This window comes from Eptesicus fuscus, chromosome 15, assembly GCF_027574615.1.
Source record: "Eptesicus fuscus isolate TK198812 chromosome 15, DD_ASM_mEF_20220401, whole genome shotgun sequence".
Lineage (NCBI taxonomy): Eukaryota > Metazoa > Chordata > Mammalia > Chiroptera > Vespertilionidae > Eptesicus > Eptesicus fuscus.
The window spans coordinates 30,523,807-30,550,038 of NC_072487.1; the positions used below are offsets into that span (position 1 = coordinate 30,523,807).

At 43.1% G+C, this 26,232-nt stretch overlaps 1 protein-coding gene across 1 annotated transcript in view; it reads right to left on the bottom strand.

Moving 5' to 3' along the window:
- Window positions 1-25,594, bottom strand: part of RCL1 (RNA terminal phosphate cyclase like 1) — a 58,362-nt gene extending 32,768 nt beyond the window's left edge. Inside the window, exons 1-3 of the mRNA XM_008144990.3 lie at window positions 25,284-25,594; window positions 9,041-9,112; window positions 5,337-5,512 (exon numbers count right to left, since the gene is read on the bottom strand). Coding sequence (XP_008143212.1) covers window positions 5,337-5,512; window positions 9,041-9,112; window positions 25,284-25,419 — 384 coding nt within the window. The 5' untranslated portion in view covers window positions 25,420-25,594. The remainder of the gene's footprint in view (window positions 1-5,336; window positions 5,513-9,040; window positions 9,113-25,283) is intronic.
- Between the last annotated feature and the right edge of the window lie 638 nt (window positions 25,595-26,232).

Consider the following 26,232-nt stretch of genomic DNA (forward strand, 5'->3'; position numbering starts at 1 on the left):
GCCAAAGCAAACCAAAAAAAGGAGTCAACAGCTACTTAAGAATATTGCTGATGCCCATCGCATAGGCAGTGAAAGAAAGGGTGGTTCTGTAAGAAAGTGAGGGCAGTGGAGGAATGATTGCCTCAAACTACCTGAAGCAGCACAAACCCACAACTGCACAGTTAATGGCAAGGCTGTGTCAAGTATGACTAATATCTCCTCCCTATTCAGAACTGATAGGAGGCCTGGGGTCCTATCCTGTTCACATATAGATTCCTCAGAGTATAAGGATGACATTCAAAGCACACTGATCCAACAAGACAGTGAATGCTGACTCAACTGCAACATGGGAAAGAAAGTCACTCCCTTCCTTGCTCCCAATGGGCAAATGGCCGTTCCTAGGCACTTGGGAGCTGACCTTATCAGGAGCAGTGAGGGCAGGCAGCGAGAGCAGAGGGTGTAAGGGAAAGTGCTGGTCCTGGTTCAGGCTCTCCCTCTAGTGAGCTGCATAATCTCAGACAACTGTCTAATTTCCTTATCTCTAAGGCAAGCGTGTCAGCCTGTCTTCAAGGTGCTACCCATTCCAACATGCTAAGACTCAACAGAATGATACTCCAATAAGGCTTTATAGCAGAGAATAGGCCCTGCCTACACACTCTGGTGTCAGAAAATTAACGTGAGGTAGAAATGACATATGAAGCCTAGGATCATGTAGATAATGGATGAGGGGGGCGCTGAAGAAGTTACTAGGAAAACTCACTGAAAATTAGCTCATTTCAACCTAAATATTAAAGTTAAATACACCCAAATACTTAAAACATACATTTGGGATGGCCAGCACCAAGGAGAATTCAGCCTAGGCTAGTACTAAGGGCAGCTGGGGAGAAGGCCAAGCCAGATTCTGAAAAAATCAGGGGATACAAGGATGTGAGTTACTCTGCCCATATAACTCCCTGGAATAGGCAGCCACCAGCTCTCCTGGAGACAGAAAAGGCAAGAAAGCAGAACAGCCCTTCTGGTTCACCCTCCCTGTACCTGGAGTCATACAGGATGAAGTCAGATTTACTCTGAGGTTCAGCCAGAAGCCTGTGTATAACTCCAGGTGTGGTCCTGTCTCCTAAATCACTCTCCATCTGATGCAAAAGGCAGGCAACTTGCGTGGTGGGATGAGGGCTGGAAGAACACATGTAGGCTTGAGTCTCACTCTGCCTCTTACTAGCTGTGAAACCTGCACACTCCCTACCTCCCCAGGGCCTTGGCTTCCTGCTGTGCATGAGGGGCTGGACTGGACTCCTCCGGCTCTGCACCATAGTTTCAGTAAAGTGGGGGTGGGCTGTAAGTTCTACTTAAGGAAAACTGAACACTCAGTGGTTAGGAAGAAAAAACAAAGTCTGACCCAAGTGGCACCTCAGGGCAAAGTCGTCAGTCAGCCTGACAGGTTCACTCACTCAATCAATCAACAGGTAGAAATGTCATCAGATACAATGCCAACTAGAAGGGAAGAAACTGCTCTCAGTTACCTTGTCTGAAACAGTGGCAGGAACCCCATCTCACAGGGTTTGTACCAGAATTAAATAAATATGGCTACATTTACTAGAACTGTGCTCAACACACAGCAGACTTTATTGTACTTCATTCCCCTTCCAGAACGGTAATGAAAAAGAATGGAATCTTCACTCACCATCTGACCATGATGTTGGCACCAATAAATATCTATTGCTATTGGGGGTTCTGGTGCCAAATCACTGAGCTTCAAAGGAACTTTGCTTCTCCCCAGAATGTCTCCCCATTTTCTATCTTTTGCCTCTGAAGGGAAAAAATGTTCCTACCTATTAATAGGGCTCATCCCACCACTTCTGTTTTCGATGCTCATCCCCTCTGGACTTCTGCAGGAGCTACCCTTACTAAGTCCCCCAACCCTTTTAATTATTTCCTTCTCCATTGCAGCATCTCCTCAGCCTACAAGCAAGCTCAAATCTCTCATTTAGAAAACCATTTCCAAACTCAGCTCTTCAGGAAACATCCTATCTAACCTTCTGAATCTCCTTTCCATGGTTCTCTTTTCTATTCATCCCTCACCCTGTGACGGTCCTTACACACTAATGTCACTGCTCCCTCAAAGGTCAATAAAACTTCTCATTGCTGAATCTCCCTACCCAATCCTCAATCAACTCATGGCTTCTCAAAACTCCAAACTTCACCATAAATTCCAAAATGTTTCAAAACAGGGAGGGCCGTTGCCCTAAGAACATCAACCTGTAGAATTATTTCATAATAAATAAAACGTTTCATTAAACCTTGAGCAGATGGGAAGAAGAAACAGCCAATGAAGCAAGTGGAGACATAGCAACCTGCTTGGCTTCTCCAAACACTTCTACCTCCACTCACTGTCTGCAGCTCCTCTTCCCCTACTCACACCTTACACATCCATTTCCTCTTCTATTCTCGGTCCCTGGGACCATACAGCAAAACCTCTAATGCTCAATACAGGCCAGAAGGGGAATGTAAATGAATGATGAGATCAGCTAAGACCTCCAGCTAACTGGAGAGCTCATGCCTTTTCCCAAGAGGGCGGCTACTACTCAGCTCCAATGGGAGGCTGTTGGAGAAGAACTGCCATCAATGCTGCCGCATCAACCTACTACAATGTAAAATCTGGGTTCCAAACATGAACATTCAATTCAGATACACACACCACCACCTTGCGCAGGCCAAAGGAAAAACACTGATAGTTGTTTTACTATCTGCATCAGGATTAACTCAGACAGAAAGCCGTCGGTGTTCAACTCTGCTCAGCACTGGTCAATCTCATTCTCCTAGGGATTTAACCTTTTGCACTCGGATGTCGAGTGTGACTCGACACAGCATTAAATCCCGAGTAGAATAAAGGAATCGAGAAAAAAGCAAGTGAGTGCAAAGGGTTAACTATCAGTAGATAAGATACTGATGACATATCACTGAAGCTCCAGACAGTAATGTCCAACTGCCAACTGGACAACCACACATGGATATCCTTCCACCATACCAAAATCAACCACATCACCCAACTACCAACCACAATTTTCCTTTTCCCTGTGTTCAACTCCTTCTGATCACTATCCTTCAAGTCAACCAGGACAAAAATCATGAAGTTATTTTATGAACACTTCCTCCTATCCCATCTCCAATTAGCTGTCAAATCATGAAGTCTCCCCTCCACACTGTCCTTCATATCAGTTCCTTCCTATCTACTTCCATCTCTATTATGTTCAAACTAATTGACAAACCTCCAATTCATCCTTCTTTCAGCCTCCACAGTGCTCTTACTAAAAACCAGGCTGATTCTGTGGTTTCCCTTCCTCTACAAAACCCTCCTTAACCCTCAGCACTTTGTACCTCTATCAGAGCCCAGAGGTACTCAGCCTTGTAGCCTCCCCTCTATGCGTTCACAGCTGTCCAACCCATGAGAACAAGTTCCCAAAGGGCAGGACGCATCATATTCATCCTGATGCAGACAGCAAATGTGGACATGAACTGATGGGGAAACGACATGTTGAAGAGAAAGCTCAAAATGAAGCAGCCACAGGCTGAAGAAGTTATTCTTTATCTAAGATTAGGTGTATTTATTTTATCCTGGGTTGGAGCCAAGTACTATCCAAGGTCATTTTAGTCTTGCAGGGAGCAAAAGCAGTCCTGTAGCATATGAAAACAAATTTCTTTTATATGTTCTGCACAAAAGAATTAATTTCTGGGGAATTCTTCAACTAACCTTTGTCTGTTAATATATAAAACTTTTAAAAATATTGCCAGCTTTTAAGGTCATTAGCAATTATAGAAAGAGTACAAAACTGGGACACAGTGCCAAAGTCTCCTGTATGCTCGGGGCCTTTCCCATTACTCAAGGCACCTTCTCCACCCTCCACCTGGAAGTGCAGAGGCCTCCCCTTGGGAACACTTTCAACTCAAGGGCCCACTTCCTAGAATCTTCCAGAAAAATACAAGAAAAAAGCAATCCTTTGAAATTAGTTTAAAATTCTAGACAGTTTATTCAGCATTCCTTTACAGCTAAGAATTTCAGATCATGCACTGTACTAAGATTCTAGGAAAAGAGTTTATGTACCCAAATTCCCAAGAATTGGGAAATAAGTCTTTTACTGCCTAAGAACACATTAACCAGGTTTATACTCTAAAAGTGTATAGGTGAATACCAGCAGTCTCCACTGTGCAGCTCACTGAACCACCTAACTGGTCTTCCCTGGTTAGAGAAGTTAGATACTTCACATTCTACTTTAGAAGCCACCCCTTCATCGGTCTTCAGATGGAAAAAAAATTTTTTTTCAATTACACTTTACATTCAGCATTATTTTATATTAGTTTCAGGTGCACAGCATATACTTTACAAGGTGTTCCCCCTGATATTTCCAGTATGCAACTGGCACCATACATAGTTATTATAATATTATTGACCCTTCATCAATCTTGGTTCCATGTCTGTAGAGGTGAAGATAAGAGTCCTCAGTCAGGACTTGGCATAGTGGCCACAGGCATTAAGATACCCTCTCTGGGCAGCAGAGCAGCTAAAGGTGAGGATCCTTCTCTTCCTATGAGAGGTCTAAGGCAGGTCTGGCAAGAACTACTCCAATATCTCTCTCTCTCTCTCTCTCTCTCTCTCTCTCTCTCTCTCTCTCTCTCTCACACACACACACACACACACACACACACACACACACACACAAATCAAAATCCATCCTGGACTGGCACTAAGACACTCGTGGTGGCCACAATGAAAATTCCACCTGTATATTAAACTATCTTCCCCATACATGCAGGAAAATTAGCCTACTTAATAAGAAGGTTGCTGTGCCCTTAAACTATCAAAGGTTACATATACAGTCCCTGTCCCTATGCCTTTTTCCTAAATCTGCAAACTCTTTTCAGAAGAATGTCCTAAAGTTTAAATAAGTCAAGACTATGCTGCAACAATGCCAAGGAAATATTTTCTGTCTAAAATTTTGGTCTGCTGCTTTCCAGCCTCAGCTATCACATGACCTTGCGAAAGTTTTACTCCCACACACTTCAGCCAACAGAGCCATATTTCATGTCAACCGTGGTGAGACTGCCAGCATCTGTTCTGAAGGTTCTTTGACACGACAATGAAAGGCACCTTGATGAATGGCAACAATCGTTACTGAATATGACTGATATGAATCTTGGTTCATCTTCGTCCTGCAGTGATTAATCTCTAAATCTCAAGGTAAATAACAAAACAAAAACACTCAACAATAAACCTGTGCTTTATCAGGAGCTTGTTTATCAAAAGTTGAGTTGTGACAAGAGACAAAACAAAATTCACACCATGGTGTGGCCTCACTACTCACCGAGGGGTCAACCTGGTCATTGGTCACTCCTCGAAGAACTATCCTTAATGGGTGCTTCATAAATGGAGCCAGGCAAAGAAGACTCTCCAGGTAATAGCCAATGCCACGAAGGACACTGCAGTCATGCTCCACGGATCCACCATACAGGAGGCCAGGCTGGTAATATAAGGTCGTCCCTTACATAAGAGGAAAGAGAGCCACATTCAGCAAGGAAAAAAAAACCCTCGGTGTCACAAAATCAACACAGGCAATGAGCCCCAAGGGGAAAGTCTGACATGGGCATCCAAGGGAGTTCAAAATGCCATTCCTAAGAGCCCACACTTCAGTCCAAAAGCTGACTCATTACTGTCAAGCCCTTGTAATAATAATAAACGGTGAGTGTAATTTAATAAACAGTAATAAATAAATTAAGCCCCTCCCCAAGCCATCTGACTTGCCAAAGTCATGGCAAGGCAGAGAGAAAAAAAAAATCCTAACAGGTATCTTAAATCTCCCAACAGCACATTCTCAGAGTTTGCTGAACAAGGGTGTTTACAAACGATGCTCTGAAACCATCCCACCAGCAATCAGCTTCTTGTAGGCCCTTGAAATGAGATTTCCCATGTACCACACTCACCAAACAAGATGCCTAGAAAAGCAAGTACTTTATGGCAATTCCATTAATAGTAGCTATTATAGAAATAAACAAATAAAAATATCTAAATTTACTTATTACTAGCTTTATTAGAAACTTTTTATTATCTTTATTCACTTTGTCACATATTCCTAACATTCAAAAAGTTTCTTGCCAAAACCGGTTTGGCTCAGTGGATAGAGCATCAGCCTGCGGACTGGAAGGTCCCAGGTTCGATTCCTGTCAAGGGCATGTACCTTGGTTGCGGGCACATCCCCAGTGCGGGGTGTGCAGGAGGCAGCTGGTCGATGTTTCTCTCTCATCGACATTTATAGCTCTCTGTCCCTCTCCCTTCCTCCCTGTAAAAATCAAAAAAAAAAAAAAAAGTTTCTTACCAGATTAACATATTAGAGGAAAAACAAAATAAGATACTCTAGATGATCTGGGAGTATAAATGGGTGAACAAGGTCTTTTTGCTGCTCAAATGTTTTGCAATGTCTTTTGGCACAATTTATCAATAAGCAAATTTAGCAACAGAGGAAGGAGATACATTCAGTCACTCCAAAGGGAAAGCAGCTCTTGGGAGTTTCACAGAATAAATTTAGGTCTTACTATATTAAAAACTAAAACCCCATCAATCACAATCAGAATCGATCAAAATCAGAATCATATTCCTCCCAAGCTTCTCAAAGGGAAAGATTCTACATTAGTTATTCTAAACACTATTCATGAGTCACAAAACTAATCCTCTAGTACAAAAAGCCATTTAAAAAAAAAGCTATATAACAATTAAATACTGCTTATCTGTTTATCCCTGCAAATTAACCAAATGAGAAATTGACCAGGTCATCAGAATGAAGTATTCTACCCTGGGGTGGAGGTGGGTATGGAAGAGTGATTTTTGCGTTGGGACAGGGTAGATACAAGGTAGAAGCAGGATCATGTAAATATCTACTTCCCAACCTACACTGTCGAAGTGATTAGAAAATAATACAGTAGGTCCTCGGTTAAGAGATCCGTTCCTACAGCGTGACATAACGCGATTTTCGCCATAAGTCGGACCTCTGAACCCACCTACATAAGCACATACGTCACTCACATGAGCACATACACAGCAGTAATGAAGTGAAACAGTGGGGAAAAAAGTTAAAAGATAACAATTCCTGACCTTTACTTGTGGTAAATAAATAATAAAAAACATAAAGCACATATGTACATACGTCGAAATGACAGAACTTTTTTTTTTTAATAAATAAATGGGAGATGGTGACGTGACCACTTACGTCGAGTCCGAGGTAACCCGAGGACTGACTGTACAATTACCTGCCCTCTGAATCACCAATATAAACTGCTGAAAAAATCTCCAGGTATTTCAAAGTAAACAGGCCAAGAAAGACTAATGGGACCATAGCTTGCAAAGGGCATCTGAAGCCTCATACCTAAAACCTGTTCTCTGCAACAAATTCCCTGTGGTGCCAGGCCACTTATTAAGCCAAGCTTGTCTTCTTTCTTAAAAGAGACAACATGTGGGCCCTGGCCGGTGTGGCTCACTTGGTTGGAGCGTTGCCACGTACACCAAAGATTTTCGGGTTTGATTTCCAGTCAGGGCACATACCTGGGTTACAGGTGCGATCCTGGTTGGGGTGTGTAGGAGAGGCAAGGAATAGATGTTTCTCTCTCTTTCTCCCTTCCTCTCTAAAATCAATAAACGTATCCTCAGGTGAGGATTAGAAAGAAAAGAGTCAACAAGTTCAGAGTTTCCTCTGTTGCACATGTACAGAAAGGTACATAATTCCTTCATGGAACCCGGCAAAGATGTTTGCTTCCTATACAATGTATATATTGTAAAAGTGTTTCTAATAGCAAACAAACAACAAAAAGTACCTAGAAACAAAGTGAATGAAATAAATGATCATGCATCCATACAATGGAATACTATATGAGGCCTACTGAAATAACTGAGATTAACCTGTGACATCTGTGCTAGTGAAGAAAAAAGCTGGCTGTAGAACATAGCAAGCACACAACCCTGTTGATGGTCCTAGACCTGGGTCGGCAAACTGCGGCTCGCAAGCCACATGCGGCTCTTTGGTCCCTTGAGTGTGGCTCTTTCACAAAATACCACGGCCTGGGCGAGTCTATTTTGAAGAAGTGGCATTAGAAGAGTTTAAGTTTAAAAAATTTGGCTCTCAAAAGAAATTTCAATCGTTGTACTGTTGATATTTGGCTCTGTTGACTAATCAGTTTGCCAACCACTGGTCTAAGACAGCTATTTTCAACCATCCTCATCTCACTAATTAAAATTCTACGGCACACCAAAAAATATATCAAGTGTTTTTGCTGACCTGACCAAAAAAATTTAGGTATAACTCTGACTCATTCACACTGGACAGATATTGTGTTCGCTATTGTCATTTTTTTTTTTTTAATCTGACCATCTAAGGGAAAAGAGGTCAGTGCCACTGACGAAATAGTCAGGTATTGCATCTTTTTAAAAATTGTTGCAGCACACTGGCTGAAAATGGCTCGTCCAAGATACAGAGGTGCCCATATAAGCAAATGCATATAGAGGAAGGAGACAAGCGTACACCCCCGCCCCAGCATGGCTGCACCTGGGGAGGGAATGGAAAGGAAACAGTTGAATGGGCTTTCACAATTTTTGCATATACTTATTTAAACTAATCTTAAATATATATTTAAACTAATCTTAAAAGCAAAGTAAAAAATAAAATTCAGCACATACAACTACCTCCTAGAGTTTGTTCTAAGATTTTGTTGTGATAATATAAGTAAACGACTTTGATAAGTTGTATGTTAATAAATGGTAGGTATAAAATACTTTACTGTTAAAAAAGAGGAAGTGCTTGTTGGTTGATCTGAAATTTTCAGTCTTCTAACTTCCTTAAATCAAGTGTATGCCCCTTAAATTGACATAGTTCACACATATCTCCAAACAATTGTATCACAGACAGGAAACTGGATGTTTCCATCTGAATATAAAATGTATACCATCAAATGGAGTGAGAAACAGAAGAATGATTAAGTAGTGCACATGTAGGTGCTTTCCGGAATGGGAAGAAAAGGAGCTTACCTGTTTGGTTTATTTCAATTCGAGAACCATTTGTTATTTTGTCCAAAAGCCTTATGAAGCTGGCTTCAAAATCTGTGGGGAAAAAGAGAAAACAGAATGGACTCATGTTAAGTCACCCTTTCCAGGCAGCACTGCCCAATCAAGTTCTGCCATGGAGGGTAGGCTACTTAGGTTTTTCTCAGGACCTGAGAGGGATCACTGGTGGAGAACCTGAAGCATTTGAAAAGCACTGACTAGCAAATATATGGTTAATAGAACTGTTAGAAACAGTTCAGCTTTCATATTCCACAAAAAAATAGAAACTCTACCAGCAATCTAACGGGATACTAATTTTAGCAGCACAACAACCATAAGATCTGTTCTTCTGACCTCGGGAGCACATGCCTAATAAGGGAGAATAGCAGTAAAAAGGGAGAATAGCAGTCAAATACCTACTTCTTACAGAGCAGCTAAGAGGGCAGATTAAAACAAGGTTACTATCTCTCCCATTCAACACTGTCCCTTCTCCCGTCCTCTACCATCTTACTAATCTAGAGCTATCTAGCCAGTTCAGTTTTTAATTTCATTATAAAGGTGCCTGATGTACAGTATTAATGCCACCTTCTTTTAAATGCATGAGAAAAAACTGGAAGGGAAAACACTAAATGTTAATAAATGGGTTTCTCTTCATATTAGGACTTTATATGAATTTAATTTTCTTATTTAAATTTTAACATTCAAATTGGCTTCAATTCCTTTTAAGAACAGATTTTTATCTAAAATATAAAATGGAAGGAGGTAGAGTGAAAACTCAGGACACAGGAGAATATGTCCTCTAGCCTTCCCCAGAGTTGATCTTACACACAGAAACACACACACACACACACACACACACACACACACACACACACACACACACACTTTAGCTTCAACCTCCCACCCATGAATAAGGATAGCAGTCCAACTCTTCTGCACTGAAGGCACTGTAACTGCCTGACACCTTCATGCAGCTCCCACTCCTATAAAGAACTAACAGAACTTGTGAGCACACATTCCAGCAGTCACCTGACCTGATCCCAAAGGGTCAGCAAATCAACTAAACCAGTGGTCGGCAAACTCATTAGTCAACAGAGCGGCAAACCGCGGCTCACGAGCCGCATGTGGCTCGCGAGCCGCAATTTGCCGACCACTGAACTAAACAATTCCCATCCACTTGTTCTGCTACTTAACACTGTCCCATAACTCCTGTCCTAGTAGATTCTGCAATCTGTACAAAGACCACTGGGCTCAAGTCAGAGAAACTCCAATTTGTCCTGAAACAAGTAATAATGGCAAAAAACAGTGGGTGTGTATTAATACTTACATTATAGCCATACATTCTTCCACTTAATCCTCAAAACCCCAAGGTAGGAAGTGCCATTCCCATTTTCTAGAAGTTTTAAGCTCTAGAATGCCTACTAGACTGGCAAGTGGCAGAGCCAAGAGATGAGCCCAAGTCCATCCTCCAAAGTCCAGGCTCTTAAGCACACCACCATGACTCTAGTTTGCCTAACTCAGTTTTTTTTTTTTAATATATTTTTATTGATTTCAGAGAGGGAGAGCGGGAGAAACATCCATGATGAGAGCAAATCATGGATTGGCTGCCTCCTGCACACCCCCTACTGGAGACTGAACCCGCAACCCAGGCATGTGCCCTGACTGGGAATCAACCATGACCTCCTGGTTCATAGGTCAACTATCAACCACTGTGCCATGCCAGCCAGGGCTTCCTAACTCAATTTAATCCCTCGGAGCCAACCTTTTCCCTCTAGAAAATTGTGGCACCTTTTCAACTGCAAGCCATGACCTACTGAAGAATCCTGCAGACAATTTAATGAGTCCCCAATCACCACTTATTTTTAATAAAATTACAACAGAATAAATGATATCAGAATAACTGTACATATTGAAACTTTAGCACACATACATCCTATATAATAAAAGGGTAATATGCAAATTGAACTGAGGAACAACCGATTGCTATGATGTGCACTGACCACCAAGGGGCAGACACTCAATGCAGGAGCTGTCCCCTGGTGGTCAGTGTGCTCCCACAGGGGAGCACGGTCAGCCAGAAGCCCTGAGCTGGGCTCACGGCTGGTGAGCACAGCGGCAGTGGCACAAGCCTCTTCCCCCTCTGCAGCAGAGCTAAGGATGTCCAACTGACAGCTTAGGCCCACTCCAGCAAAACAGTCATAGTGGGGGACTTTAATACCCCATTGACATCAGGGAGCAGGCCTAAGCTGTCAGTCGGACATCCCCAGAGGGCTCCTGGACTGCAAGAGGGTGCAGGCCAGGCTGAGGGACCGCCCTGAGTGCACGAATTTCATGCATTGGGCCTCTAGTATATTCATATGTATATTAGGTGGTGATGTAAGTAGCATGACAAATTTTAACCCTTTGCACTCGCTTGCTTTTTTTCTCGATTCCTTTATTCTACTCGGGATTTAATTTTTTAAATACCCCAGATTTTACAAAGCGCGGCAGTAGAATAAAAAACTGGAGTTTCTTTTCATACAAACTTATTTATTTGGATTTTTTTATATTTCAAATTATTGATATATTCAAAGAGTAATTTTAATCTCGACATCTGAGTGCAAAAGGTTAAAAGTAACTTAACTACCAAAGTTAACTAGAAAACTTAACTAGAAATTATTTCTATGGTCTTCTTATACAAAATAATTGTGTGTGTTTTTAAATCAGGCATGATCTATATACCATAATACCATTTCTACTTATGTTTATAGAAAATGCAAAATAGTTGACACAGAAAAGAAAAAACATCAATTTGCTCAAGCTTCAAAGGTCCCTAAATGGGAAAGAGGAACAAGCATCCTATATAATAAAAGGGTAATATGCAAATGGACCAAATGGCAGAACTGAACAACAAAACAAAGTGTAATATGCTAATGACATGCTAAGGTTGCTCAACCGCTCGCTATGACGTGCACTGACCACCAGGGGGCAGACAGTCAACTGGTCGACCAGTCGCTATGATGTGCACTGACACCAGGGGGTCCCTTCAGCCTGGCCTGCACCCTCTCCCAATCCGGGACCCCTCAGGGGATGTCGGAGAGCCAGTTTCAGCCCGATCCCACAGACCACTCCCATTGGGAGGGCACCAGACGCAGGGCTCATGGCTGGCGAGTGCTGCTGTGGCAGCATGAACCTCTCCCGATCAGGACTGATTGGGCGCGAGCCCGCGGCAGGCACAGTGGGGCCAGGATGAGTGGGAGCTGCAGGAAGGAGCTGCAGGCAGCGTTGGACTGCGGGTTTCAGCCCAAACCCCGCAGGCCACCCAGAGGGACCCCACCCGTGCATGAATTCATGCACTGGGCCTCTAGTCTATATATAAAAGGCTAATATGCTAAGTGTCCTTCCCACTGTCCAACCGGTCGCTATGATGCATACTGACCATCAGGGGGCAGACGCTCAATGCAGGAGCTGCTGTGTCCCACACAGAGAAATGGCACTGCGGACCTGGCACTGACAAAGCAACACTAGGCTTCCCCCAAGTGGGACACAGGCCCCGCCACCACCCCAGAGCGACAGCCCACCAAATCACAGCCAATGCTGCTGAGACCCCATGGCACAAAATGCGGGCCACAGCCCAGCTCAGCCCAGCCCCCAAACGATGGCTGTGGGTGCCAGGTAAAGACATCACGTTTTTGTTGACATTCTGAAGCTGAAATTGTTGACAGAATATGTCTGAAAACCAACTATTGCCAAAACATATCTCTGAAGCCAAAAGAAAGTGACGTCGTCGACAGAATATGTCTGAAGCTGAAGAACAGTCATCGACAAGTACTACCAATACTGGTAGGAACTGCCTTCATAGCAAAAATGAGGTAAATGAGGATGCAATTATCGAACACAGTTGTGGTGGAATGACTGTTACATGTCAATTTTGCCTATTCCTAAATTTCTCCAATAAAAACCCATCTGATGGAAAATTTACTTGATGTTGTAGCAAAGGCAAAGTTTGTCCAAAGGATATAAATTTTCCAGAATATCCGACATATTTTAAAAACTTAATGATAAACGAAGATTCTGACAGTAAAAATTTCATGGAAAATATTCATTATTACATCATGTTGTTATTGTTTTTTATTTAGTCAATTTACATATTATTTTCATGTACATTTTACTAATTCTTTCATCTCTGACACTTCTATTATAGAGAAAAGGCGAATGGCGATATTAAAATATTTCTCGTAATAATTTCCTTTCAATGTGCACAAATTCACTAGTTTATAAATAAAGCCCTAAATTAAACTCCAAAGCTTTTACAGATTTGGAAAGAAAAAATAAGAGCAGAACTTTAGAAAAATCTTCTTCTTTTTTCTTTCTTTCTTTTTTTTTTTTTTTTTTGCAATGCACACACAGTTAAAAAATGTCGAGCAGAGGAACACGAGTAGAAACAGAAGGAGCATATAAGGAGACCTCCAGGCAGGTCTATGCCCTGGTCACAGCAAGTAAGTGCTTAAGAAGCAGCACTTCAAAGAAACAAACACAGAGCTAGCTCTGGAATCCTAGCAACAGTGAAGATATAGCTCCATCACCTGGTACAAAAAAGATCTCAAGTTCACCTAATAATACTAAGGCTGAAGTTCCTCAAACTTCACTAAGACAAGATGCGTAAAATCCTTCCCCTTCACTTCCCACACACCCCTCTATGGATCTTCCTCTTCAGGGCTGCTCCTGGGGTACAAAATTTCAGATATCTAAAAACATTAGGGGAGAGTTCCAAAAATAAGCACAAGTTTACTACATTGCTTATGATTACATAGGTTACAGTTATGAAGACAACATGAATACCGTTATGATCAGAAAAGTGGTCACCACAGAGCGTGTGGAAGGAGTTGTAAATTAAAAGGCCCCAGAGGTGTAGACAATGTTCTATTTCTTTATCTGGACTGGGTCACACAGGTGTTCATTTTATAATCCTTTAAGTACTACTTTAATGTGTTAGGCATTTCATATGTTATTACTAGAGGCCCGGTGCACGAAATTCATGCATGGGGGGGTGGGGTGTCCCTCAGCCCAGCCTGCACCCTCTCAAATCTGGGACATCCCTCTCACAATCCAGGACTGCTGGCTCCCAACCGCTCGCCTGCCTGCCTGATTGCCCCTAACCACTCTCCCCTGCCAGCCTGATTGACACCTAACTGCTCCCCTGCTGGCCCGATTGCCCCTAACTGCCCTCCCCTGCTGGCCTGGTTGCCCCCAACTGCCCTCCCCTGCAGGCCTGGTCCCCCCCAACTGCCCTCCCCTGCAGGCTTGGTTGCTTCCAACTGCCCTCCTCTGCAGGACTGGTTCCCCCCAACGGCCCTCACCGCAGGGCTGGTCCCCCCAAACTGCCCTCCCCTGCAGGCCTGGGTCCCCCGCAACTGTACTCCCCTGCAGGCTTGATCGCCCCCAGCTGCCCTCCCCTGCAGGCCTGATCGCTCCCAACTGCCCTCCCTTTCAGGCCTGGTCCCTCCCAACTGCCCTCCCCTGCTGGCCTGATCATCCACAACTGCCCTCCCCTGCCAGCCATTTTGTGGCGGCCATCTTGTGTCCACATGGGGGCAGCCATCTTGTGTTTTGGAGTGATGGTCAATTTGCATATCACCTCTTTATTATATAGGATAACAAACACTGAAGATTACTTTTTTGTCCCATACCTTCAAATTTTCCTAGATATTTTGCTTTGCTTATATAAAAACCTGTAAAACAAATAAAATAAACAAAGGGCAACTTAACTCTCTGACTTATGCTATTTTCAATACCTTTCAAGTTTTCTATTTAATATCAAAACTCTTCAGTTCTACTCCTTTTCTTTACAAACACATCAGGAGATAAGCTCTCTAGCAGAAATTCACTAGAGCATTTCCTCAGAAAACTATTAGAGACAGATAAAAAACAACATCCTATATAATAAAAGGCTAATATGCAAATTGTCCTGCAGCCCCTCCCCCCAGCCAGCCTTGCCACCGATCAGCACCCCCTACCCCATTGGAGCAGGCCAGCCGGACCCCACCCATGCATGAATTCGTGCCCTGGGCCTCTAGTTATATAATAACCAAAGAGTCAATCCACCAATCTTAGATGTACCAAACAACAAAGCTGCAAGATATATAAAGCTAAAACTATTATAACTGAAAAGTGAGAGACAAATCTACAATTATAGTTGGAGACTTCAATATCCCTCTCTCACTAATCAATAGAAGAACTAAACCAGTGATTTTCAACCTTTTTAACCTCATGGCACACATAAAAAAATTACTAAAATTCTGCAGCACACCAAAAACTATTTTATGTTTTTTGCCAACCTAACAACAACAACAACAACAACAAAAAAAGGTATAATTTTGATTCATTCACACTGGAGGGCTATTGTGTTGGCTGTTGTCATTTTTTATTTGACAATCTAAGGGATAAGAGGTCAGTGCCCCTGACTAAATAGTCAGATATTAGATGTTTTAAAAATTCTCATGGCACGCCAGTGTGCCTGCCGCAGCACACCAGTTGAAAATCGCTGAACTAGACAGAAAATCAGGAAGAGCAAAGAACTAAGCAATGTCATAAACCAACAGGACCTAATCCATATTCATACAGCAGAATACACATTTTTTCCAAGTGCCCATGGAATATATACCCAGATAAACCATTATCTTGGGCCATTAAAAAAAAACAACAAAAAAAACCACCTCAACAAATCTAAAACAACTGAAATCATTCAGACCATGTTCTCTAACCATAATGGAATCAAACTGAAATCAGTAAGAGAAGGATAGAAAAATATACCCACACTTGGAAACTAAACACACTTATAAATAATTCATGGTTCAAAGAGGAAATACCAAAGGAAAGGAAAGAATCCACTGAAGTGAATAAAAATTAAAATATGACATCAAAAACTGTGGGACACAGCTAAAGCAGTGTTGAGAGGGAAGTTTATTGCAATAAATATGTACATTGGAAAAGGGAAAGTTTCCAATAATCTAAGCCCTACCTTAAGAACTTAGGAAAAAAGAGCAATAAAACCTAAAACAAAACAAAACTTCAGAGTAAGTAAAGGAAAGAAATTATTATAATAAAAGAGCAGAAATAAATGTAATTGAAAAAATAGAGAAAAATCAAATAAACAAGCTAGCTCTTAAATTAACAAACTTCTAGCAACACTGGCAAAGAAAAAAGGGAGAAAACACAAATCATCAATATTAGGAAAGAAACAGGGGATATCACCCATATGAACAAGCTAAAGAAGAAAAATTACATGATTGCATCAATTGGTACAGAAGAAGCATATGACAAAAAAATATTCAATCACAATTTTTAAAAAACCTCTTCAAAAACAGGAGTAGCCCTAGCCTATTTGGTTCAGTGGATAGAGTGTTGGCCCTCAGACTGAAGGGTCCCAGGTTTGATTCCAGTCAAGGGCACATGCCTGGGTTACAGGCTCGATGCCCGGCCCAGGTCCAGGCACATGTGGGAGGATCCCTGGCCCAGGTCAGGGTGCATGCAGGAGGCAATTAATTGATGTGTCTCTCTCACATCGATGTTTCTCAGTCTCTCCCCCTCCCTTCCACACTCTCTAAAAATCAATGGAAAAAGATCCTCGAGTGATGATTAACAAAACAACAAAAATGGGAATAGAAAACTTCCTCAACTTGATAATGGCATCTAAAAAATATATACAGTTAACCTTATACTTAGTGGCAAAATACTGGACATTTTCCCTGTAAGATCCTTGAGGATGTTTTTCCAAATGGTACTAGAGTAGTCAGACATTTTTAGCAAAAAAAATGAACCTCGATTTAAGTTTTCAACCTCATACAAAAATTAACTTACAGGATCTAGGATGAGGCAAATAGTTCTTATATATATATATATATACATACACACATATATATATATATATATACACACTCACACATATATATATATATATACATATTTTTATATTTTATTGATTTTTTACAGAGAGGAAGAGAGAGGGATAGAGAGTTAGAAACATCGATGATAGAGAAACACCGATCAGCTGCCTCTTGCACAACCCCTACTGGGGATGTGCCCGCAACCAAGGTACATGCCCTTGACCGGAATCGAACCTGGGACCTTTCAGTCCGCAGACCGACGCTCTATCGACTGAGCCAAACCAGTTTCAGCAAAAATAGTTCTTAGACTTGACTCCAAAAGCACAAGCAATAAAAGAAAATTTTGATAAATTCTATTTCATTAAAATTAAAATATTTTCCTCTGCAAAAGAGAATGAAAAGACAAGCTCTGGAGATGGATAAAATGTTAGCAAACCACATATATCTGACAAAGAACTAGAATATGTAAAGCAATCTGAAAACTTAACAGTAAAAACAAACAATCCTACTAGAAAATTGGCAAAAGACATTTCACTAAAGGCTATATTGATGGCAAATAAGCTCATCGAAAGATGTTCAACATCATTAGCCATTAGGAATATGCAAATTAAGCTACAAGATAGTACCACACACCTATCAAAATGGCTAAAATTAAAATTAGTGACAACACAGGAGCATTTTCTCCCTCCATTCAGAGTTTCCTTCCCAGCAGTTGTCATCAGTTTGGCTCAAATAAACTCCTAAAAATTCAAAAAATTAAAATAGTAACACTAAGTGTTGGCAAGCATGTAGAGAAACTGAGTCACTCATTTATTGTTGCTGGAAATATAAAATAGTAAAGCCACACTGAAAAACAGCTTGTCAGTTTCCTAAGCATATAAACTATCAAATCACCCAGCAACTAGACTCCTGGACATTTATCCCAGAGAAAGAAGGGCTTATTTCCACATAAAAGCCTATAAGCAAAAATTTTTAGCAGCAGTATTCAGAATAACCAACCAAACAAACAAAAACTGGAAACAATACAGATGTCCTTCAACAAGTGAATGATTTTTTTAAAATATTGTGTTACTTTCATACAATGGAATGCTATTCAGCAATAAAAAGGAACAAACTTGGTTAAAAAAAAAACACAAAAAAACAAACTTGGATAAATCTCCAGAGAATCATGCTGAGAGAAAAAAGTCAACCACAAAAAGTTGCTTACTGTATGATTCTATTTAGAAAACAAATTATAGGAATGGAGAACAGTTTCATGATTGTCAAGGGGTAAGAAATGAGTGGGAAAAGGAGGGAAGTGAGTGTGGCTATAAAAGGGCAAAATGAGGAATCCTTTTGATGATGAAAATGTTAAATATCTTCACTGTTATCAATGTCAACATCCTGGTTATAATATTGTTACTCTAGTTTTTCCAGATGTTACCACTGGGGGAAATGGGATAAAGTGCAGACAGATCGCTCTGTATTATTTATGATAACTGCGTGACAATGTGCAATTATCTGAAAATAAAAAGTTTAGTTAAAAAAATAAAAAAGATGGTGCATAGTTCCATCTAGAATAGCATTCTACAGCTTCCAAGCAACAGCAGATCTGAATATAGACTATTAGGATTCTTGGCATTTGTCTTTAACAGATGAGCATCTTGTTTAGGGCAATCAATAATCATCACAAGGGAGCAAACTTTCACAGTCAATAGAGGCACCGAGGGCAGATTCTCAAGTAACAGGACAATATTCAATCTAAACTTATCATTAGTATAGTTGTCGGCCTTCCCCAAATCCACTTATCTATCAACAACTCTGGGTCCCAGACCATACTGGTACATCCTATGGTACAACAAGAAATAACATTTGGTCTGTGTCCTGGTTCCTGGCACAAACCTCCTAAAATCCTTGGAAGTTCCAGAGTGATAGAGTGTCTTTTAAAAGTTATTCATACGGAGCCCCTTTGAAGGCACTACAGTTTATGCTGATGAGGTGACTTAGCCTCAGAATGGAGCTTGGGGCTGGTTACCAAAAACACCAAATGATTAGAAGGTTGGGGGGGGGGGGGGATGAAGGTTGGAACTTTCAGGCCTAGGCGGGAATGGGAGTCGGGGCGGAGGAGGGTGTCAAACACAGAGATTAAGACCTATAAAAACTCCCAAACAAGGAGAGAACTTGAAGACTGGGGAAGGAATACAAGTTCTCGGAAGGTGGCAGACCCTACTTCAGGACCCTTCCAAACCTGGCCCTATATAACTCTTCATCTGGCTGTTTATGAGTATCCCTTTTAATATCCTTTATAATAAACTGGCAAGTGTAAGTAAATGCTTCCCTGAGCTTTGTGAGTCATTCTAACAAATTAGACTCAAGGTGGGGATTGTGGAAACCCCCAATTTACAGCTGGTTGGTCAGAAGTACAAGTGACAGAGATTTTCCGATCAGGACTTGTGACTGGCATCTGAAGTAGGAAGGCAGTCTTGTGGGACTGAATTCCTACCTTTTGGGATTTGATTCTTATCCCCGTAACAGATAGCTTAAGAGTTAAATTTGTGGACACCCAGTTGGTGTCAGCTGAGAACTGGAGAATTGCTTGATGTGGGGGGGAACCACTTATCTAGTGTCAAAAGTATTGAGAGTAGAGGAGAAAAACAGTTTTCCCTTACAATTCTCCTATTAGAAAATCCAATTTACGAACAGCCAGACTGATCCTAAAACAAATCAGAAGATGTTTTATCTCTCAAAGAACCTCTATGTAGCAAGTTTAATCAGAATATTTTAAAGGATTCTTTTGATTAAAACTCCATTTACCCCTCCTTTTTCAGAATCTCATCTGGTTAAGCCAACTGCAACACTCCTATGGACCCAAAACTCTCTCTAATTTCCCAGGGGAAGACAGTGACGCTTGGTCACATGACCTGCTCAAGAACTTGGGTGGTAGCAAGCAGTTCTGTGTCCTAACTACTAAACCAGTGCACTCTTGCCAAGTCCATCATTTCTATATTCCCATTTTAAACAGCTATCGTTCTGGTGAATTTTTTTCCATTTAGACCTCACCTTACTGAGAAAATGTTAACTAAACTGAACCTTGCAAGACAAAACCCTTGAGAAATCCAGAGACAGAGGCATTCTGGACAGCTGCTTTACAACATGAGGAACAGCCATGTCCATCATGCAGTAGATGGGAGAACAGGCCCTCCAGGCTGGAGGTGGATGCACTCTCTTTCCTGGGGAGTCTGTCACTCAGGGATGTTCAACCAGTTATCACACTTAACCATCTTGGCTTTTTCACTTTTAGTAATAGAGCAATCAAAAAATATGTATATCCTCCTCAATGATAGGAAGAGACTAATGAGACTACATAATTGTTCATACTCCTCAAGAGTGAAGCAAAAATTACATGTGGCTATATAATAAAAACCATTCCAAGATCATCTTTTTGGGGGTTCAAATTCTTTGCATTATTTATAATCCCTCTGCTTGGAAGAAGGCAGTTTTAGTTAAAAGATTAATTGATCTGTCAGAAGTCACAGAGTTTGAGCTGTTTCATCCCCTTCTGAATCCTTGTACAGTTTTCTTGGGACCACATACTGCTTTCCCAAACATTAGGGATTGGAGAAAAGAAAAGGCTTAATAATTAAGTCCAGAAGGTCGAGGTTTTTCAACATCAGCACTATTGATATTTTGGACAGAATAATTCTTTGTGTGGGGAGCTGTCTGATGCACTTTAGGAAGTTTAGCAGCATCCCTGGGCTCTACCCACTACATGCCAGGAGCAGCCTCCCAGTTGTGACAAACAAAAAAATGTCTCCAGCCCTAGCAGATTTGGCTCAGTGGATAGAGCATCGGCCTACAGACTGAAGGGTCCCAGGTTCGATTCCAGTGGAGGGCACATGCCTGGGTTGTGGGCTTGATCCCCAATAGGGGGCGTGCAAGAGATAGCCAATCAATGATTCTCTCACCACAGATGCTTCTATCTCTCTCTCCCTCTCTCTATTCAATTTTTTTTTTTTTAATTGTCTCTTGGGGAGCAAAACTGCCCCTGGTAAAGAACCATTACATTACACATGGCATAAGACACAAATATCTGGAAGCCATCACAAAAAAGAAAGCCTTTAGACCGAAAAGAGAAAACAAAGAGAAGTCATAATTCTCTTTAAATATCTGAAAAGTTTTCATATAAATGGGGGAACAGATTTCAGATGCCAGAGAGCAGAACTATTCCCCGTGGGTAGAAGCATATATGATAAAACCAGCTAACACTTACTCTTCCTAAATGCCAGGCACTGTTCAGTGCACTTTGAAGTGTTATTTCATATAACTTTCACAATAACTCTATGAAGTTGGTAGTACCGGCCCCACTTTATAGATGAAAAAACAGAATCAGAAATGTTAAAGAATTCGCTCAAGGTCCAAGAGCTAATAGCAAAAGCAGAAACTGAGGTCTAATTCTGAGCCCAAGCTCTTAACCACCAAGCTACTACATCTATGACAAATTAACCCTTTGCACTCGCTTGCTTTTTTCTCGATTCCTTTATTCTGCTCGGGATTTAATTTTTTAAATACCCCAGATTTTACAAAGCGCGGCAGTAGAATAAAAAACTGGAGTTTCTTTTCATACAAACTTATTTATTTGGATTTTTTTATATTTCAAATTACTGATACCTTCAAAGAGTAATTGACATACAAGCTGCTACCGATGCTAACCGTGTCGAGCCACACTCGACATCCGAGTGCAAAAGGTTAAAGATTCTGCCTCAACAGAATACATTTTTAAAAAAGAACTCTTTGACTTAAAAGCTGTTTCTTTCACCTACAATCATCCTGGTAGCCACCATCTCAATCCTATCTGCCCAGATCAGAAGCAGATCCAGAAACCCTTCCTTCATAACCTCCAGGGAAGTCTCGCTCTTACACCAATGAGCCCCTTTACAACCTTCAGCTCTTCCTACTTCAAGTTACTCAAGCTACTCTGTCAAGCTCTTCCTTAGAAAACTCCTGGAGAGTGGGGAAACCAGCTTCTCACATTCACACCCCCACAAAGCCTTGCACATACTGGGGCTCAATAAACCTTTTCTGAATGACTGCACCATCCCCACCCTCCAAAGCCCACACCAGCAGGAATGTTGAAGCAAGCACTTTTGAGAGATGTAATTCTGCACATAAGCTACAAGCAGAAGATTTTATTGGAAATGTTCTGGGTTTTTTCCAACTCTCAGAATCTGAGTTCAGGAAAAGTCAGAAAGGGAAAGATGACTGGTAACACAGCCCATTGCATCTCCAATTTAAGCTCACAAGGACTTGCTTGACTATCACCAAATAACATGTGTCAGGGGCTATATGTATTTATGTATATGTGTATATGCACATACACTTACATGAGTATATTACATATACACATATCCATGCATATCTGTGAATGCATATACAGTCATCCCTTGGCAACCGTGGAGGATTGGTTCCAGGACCCTGCAGATATGAAACTCTAGATGCTCAAGTCCCTTATATAAAATGATGCGGTACTGGCCCCACTTTATAGATGGAAAAAAAACAGAATCAGGCTACAGCAGGGTATGCCTACACATCATTTCATTTGCGTGGATTCAGCATAGTGCTTGGTGAGTAGCAAATTCAAGTTTTGCTTTTTGAAACTTCCTGGGATTTTTTTTTTTCTGAGAATTTTCGACCCACAATTGTTTGAATCTGCAGATGTGAAAACCATGGATACGAAAAGCCGACTGTACTAGTATATACCTATATCTCAGTTACCTCTATAAGAAATTAAACAATGTCTGTACGATTTTTGAGACCTTGAAGCAGCACAAGAAGGTCTAAATTAGGGACCTCTTTCTTCCCCTAGTATATTAATAAGGTTAGGCAAGTAATGCTATACATTGTATTCCTCAAAAAATACCAGCACATTTGCTAACTAGTGCCACCTCTCCCAGGGACCAGAACTGGCATCCTCTCAGGAAAATGCCAAGTGGCCAAGCCCTGTTCGTGTATGTGGCAGTGAGGAGACGCTCACAAACAGTGCAGAGGGAAGGCAGGAAAGCATCCTTTGGAACATTAAAACATTAGTTTGGAGGCCACCTGTCAAGAGACAAACACCAGCCCTAACCAGTTTGGCTCAGTGGATAGAGTGTCAGCCTGCTGACCGAAGGGTCCCAGGTTCGATTCCCGTGAAGGGCATGTACCTTGGTTGCAGGCTCCTCCTGGCTCGGCATGTATGTGCAGGAGGCAACCAATCAATGTGTTTCTCTCACATCGATATTTCTCTCTGTCTTTCGCTCTCTTCCTCGTTCTCTGAAAATCAATGGAAAAATATCCTCGGGAGCTATGGTGAGTGCGTGCACAGGCGGACCTGAGGATTCAATTCACTCACTACCCTGCAGGGGCTTAAAACCTGCGATGCTTCCACTCCAGGCCGCCAGGAGGGAGGAACTTGGGAGTCTGGTAGCTGCATAGTCTGGCCCTCCCAGCCCTGAGTCTGAACAGCCCCCAGGGGCTTTGAGGTCCCAACTTCAATATATTTTTAAAATAAAGTTAGAAAAAAGAAAGAAAAATATCCTCGGGTGAGGATTTTAAGAGAGACAGAGAGACAAACACTAAAATTTTATCTTATGGGCACTAGATTTCCATGAGAAATCCCAATCTCCAGGATAAAGTACTTCTACTATTCCTTTAAAAAAAAGAAAAAGAAAGAAAGCCCGGCCTGTGTGGCTCAGCAGTTGAGCATCAACCCAGGAACCAAGAGGTTGCCATGCCAGTTCCATTACCAGTTAGAGTACATGCTGGGGTTTTGGCAGCCATCAATGACTTCCTCTCTCATAGAAGGCAGCCATCAGTGTTTCTACCAATGTTTCTATCTCTATCCCTTTCCCTTCCTCTCTCTAAAAAAGAAAAAAGCTATGCCCAGTATGCACAGAAGTAAAAGCCTGTCTTCTTTCCATAGCCAGCTAGTGGGGTGAGTTCTCTAGGCTAATTTGGGAGGCAAAAGGGAGAGCTGGCTGGGAATACCAAAGAGTAGAGCAATCAAGCAATTGCTTTGCCCAAGGGCCAGACTCAAAATAAGGGCAGAGATGTCGAGGGGAAGAGCATCCGACATAAACCAGGCTAGCAGTCTCTCCTCAACTTCTTCAGTTAGAGCAAGGGCAAGAATCATGTACCAATGTAAGCCTTTCCTACTGTCACCAGGTTCCTCTCCAAGGTATGGAGGTCTTCTGGTTCTTTCTTTCCTAATCTTGTATCTCCATCAATGACATGGCATTTTTCCCTCTAACGTGCAACCAGTCACCATTCAAGAGAGGCACAAATGTAATTGTCCAGAATAGACAGCCAGATGATGAAACTGGCTGGCCACCTAGTACAGAAGCCAGTGCAAAATTAAATTCATCAACACGACCCAGAGAGCTTCCAGAGCCAACCACACACCGTCTCCTTCCATCTGCAGGCAGAGTTGGTTGTGTTTGGTTCTTTTTCCTTTCTTTCTTTAACTGAGTGTCCCAATTTGGGATCAACACATTGAAGCTTTTAAAATGCATGTGCCTTACCGCAGGGGACCAGTGGAAAATCGGAGCCATTTAATCTAGGTGTGTTTCAATGGGGCCTACTTTTAATCTTATCTACTTTTGTAGGGAGGAAAAAAAAAAGGGGGGGGGGGCCTTGAAAGCCTGTAGTTTAGCGCTTGTCACCAACACTTGACTCAAGTCAAGGCAATTAGGCCCATGACGGTTAAAAAAATTTATCTCAAAGCTCCTGTCCTGTGCACATCAATCACAGTCACCGTTGGAAACAAAACAGCATTTTTAAAGATTCTTTCATCCACAGTCAAGGGAAGGTGTGAGGACAGGCGAGAAGTCATGGCGACAGGGACAGCCGCTGTCCAAGGGGGCAGCTGCATGGGAGACCTGTTCTGGGACAGGGCACGCAACCAACCAGTGGCACTCTTCTCTCCGAATCCCCCTCCATCTTTACATCTGCCCATTCACCACATTTCGGGCCAACAAACTGTGTTTTTTTTTTTTCTCCTTTGAGACGTTTAGGGAGAGAGCCAAGAGGGGCTGAAGACAAGCGAGGGAGCGAACCTTGGGATTTGCTGTGACACGTAACGCTGGAAAACGTGTACCTGTTTACTACCAGCGCCCTGGAGACGCGGAGCGCGGCGCACAGCTGAGTTCACCCCTCAGAGCTCAGCCCTCGGGGCCGACCCCGCCTCCCCACCGCCTCGGGTGCATTCGTGATTGGGGGCGACCCGCCACCCGCCCTCCTCAGAGCGCCCGCGGGACCCTGAGGCTCCCCGCGCGCCGGCCCCCAGGACATCAGCGCGGTCTCCCCGGGGCCCCCCTCACTCACCCTCCGCGCTGCCAGTCCCCAATTACCTCGGAGGCCCGGGTTGTCGTCTCTGGCCCGGATCTTTCGGATTTTGACCGGGCGCCCGCTCAGAGTCGACAGAATCAGACGCTGGCGCAAGAAGTTGCAGCCCGCGTAGCTGAGGGAGTGCGCCTGAGTCGCCATGTGCGCGCTCTGCGCAAGGCGTGGGCGCCCGGGGTGCGGCTACTTCGGACGGGAGCGGGGTCGCGGCGACAGCGGCGGCGGCGACCGGGGTTCCCTCCCGCGGACCCGCAGCCCCCGGCGTGTCCACGTGGTTTGGAACAGGAAGACGGGGAAACCAGACACCGGGTCAGAGGGGAGCGGGGAGGAGCCGGTGACCGCCTCCCCGCCTCCCCGCCGGGCCGAGGGCGGCCCCGTACCGGGCCACGCCGCTATTGGCCCGCCCGCGGTCAGGGCGGTGCTCGCGCCGCGTCGCCATTGGCCCGCTCTGGAGCTGGGCGGAGCCCGTGCCGCGTCGCCATTGGCCCGCGCTAGAGTTAGGCGGTGCCCGAGCCCCGGCAACAGAGCGGAGAGGAGCGCGGGGTGGGGGCGGCCTGGTCGCTCAGACAGGGGAGCTCGCTCGCCCCCACAGCCTGCGCGGGGGTCTCTCCCAGAGATGGAGCAAGGAGAGGGGACGGCTGGGGTTCCGGGCCTCCTACATGCCGCTGGTTAGCCTTACTACTGACTGGCCACCACCGGGATGGGGACGGCATTATCTAACCCGCCTTTTTCTTAATAGAGGAGAAAACAAGATTGGCGCGCTTACCCTGCTGCAACGCTGTCCTGAGCGCGCAGCTGGCATGCCCCCTCGCTCCTCGCTGTAACCCTGAGAAGTACTGCCTGCCATTCCCGCGGGGCAAGACCCGAGGGGCATTGCAAAGCTGGCCGTGGCGGCGCGCACTGGGACTCCAGCCTCCGGGCACCAGGCTGTTGCTTATGTTTTGTGTGAGGCACCCA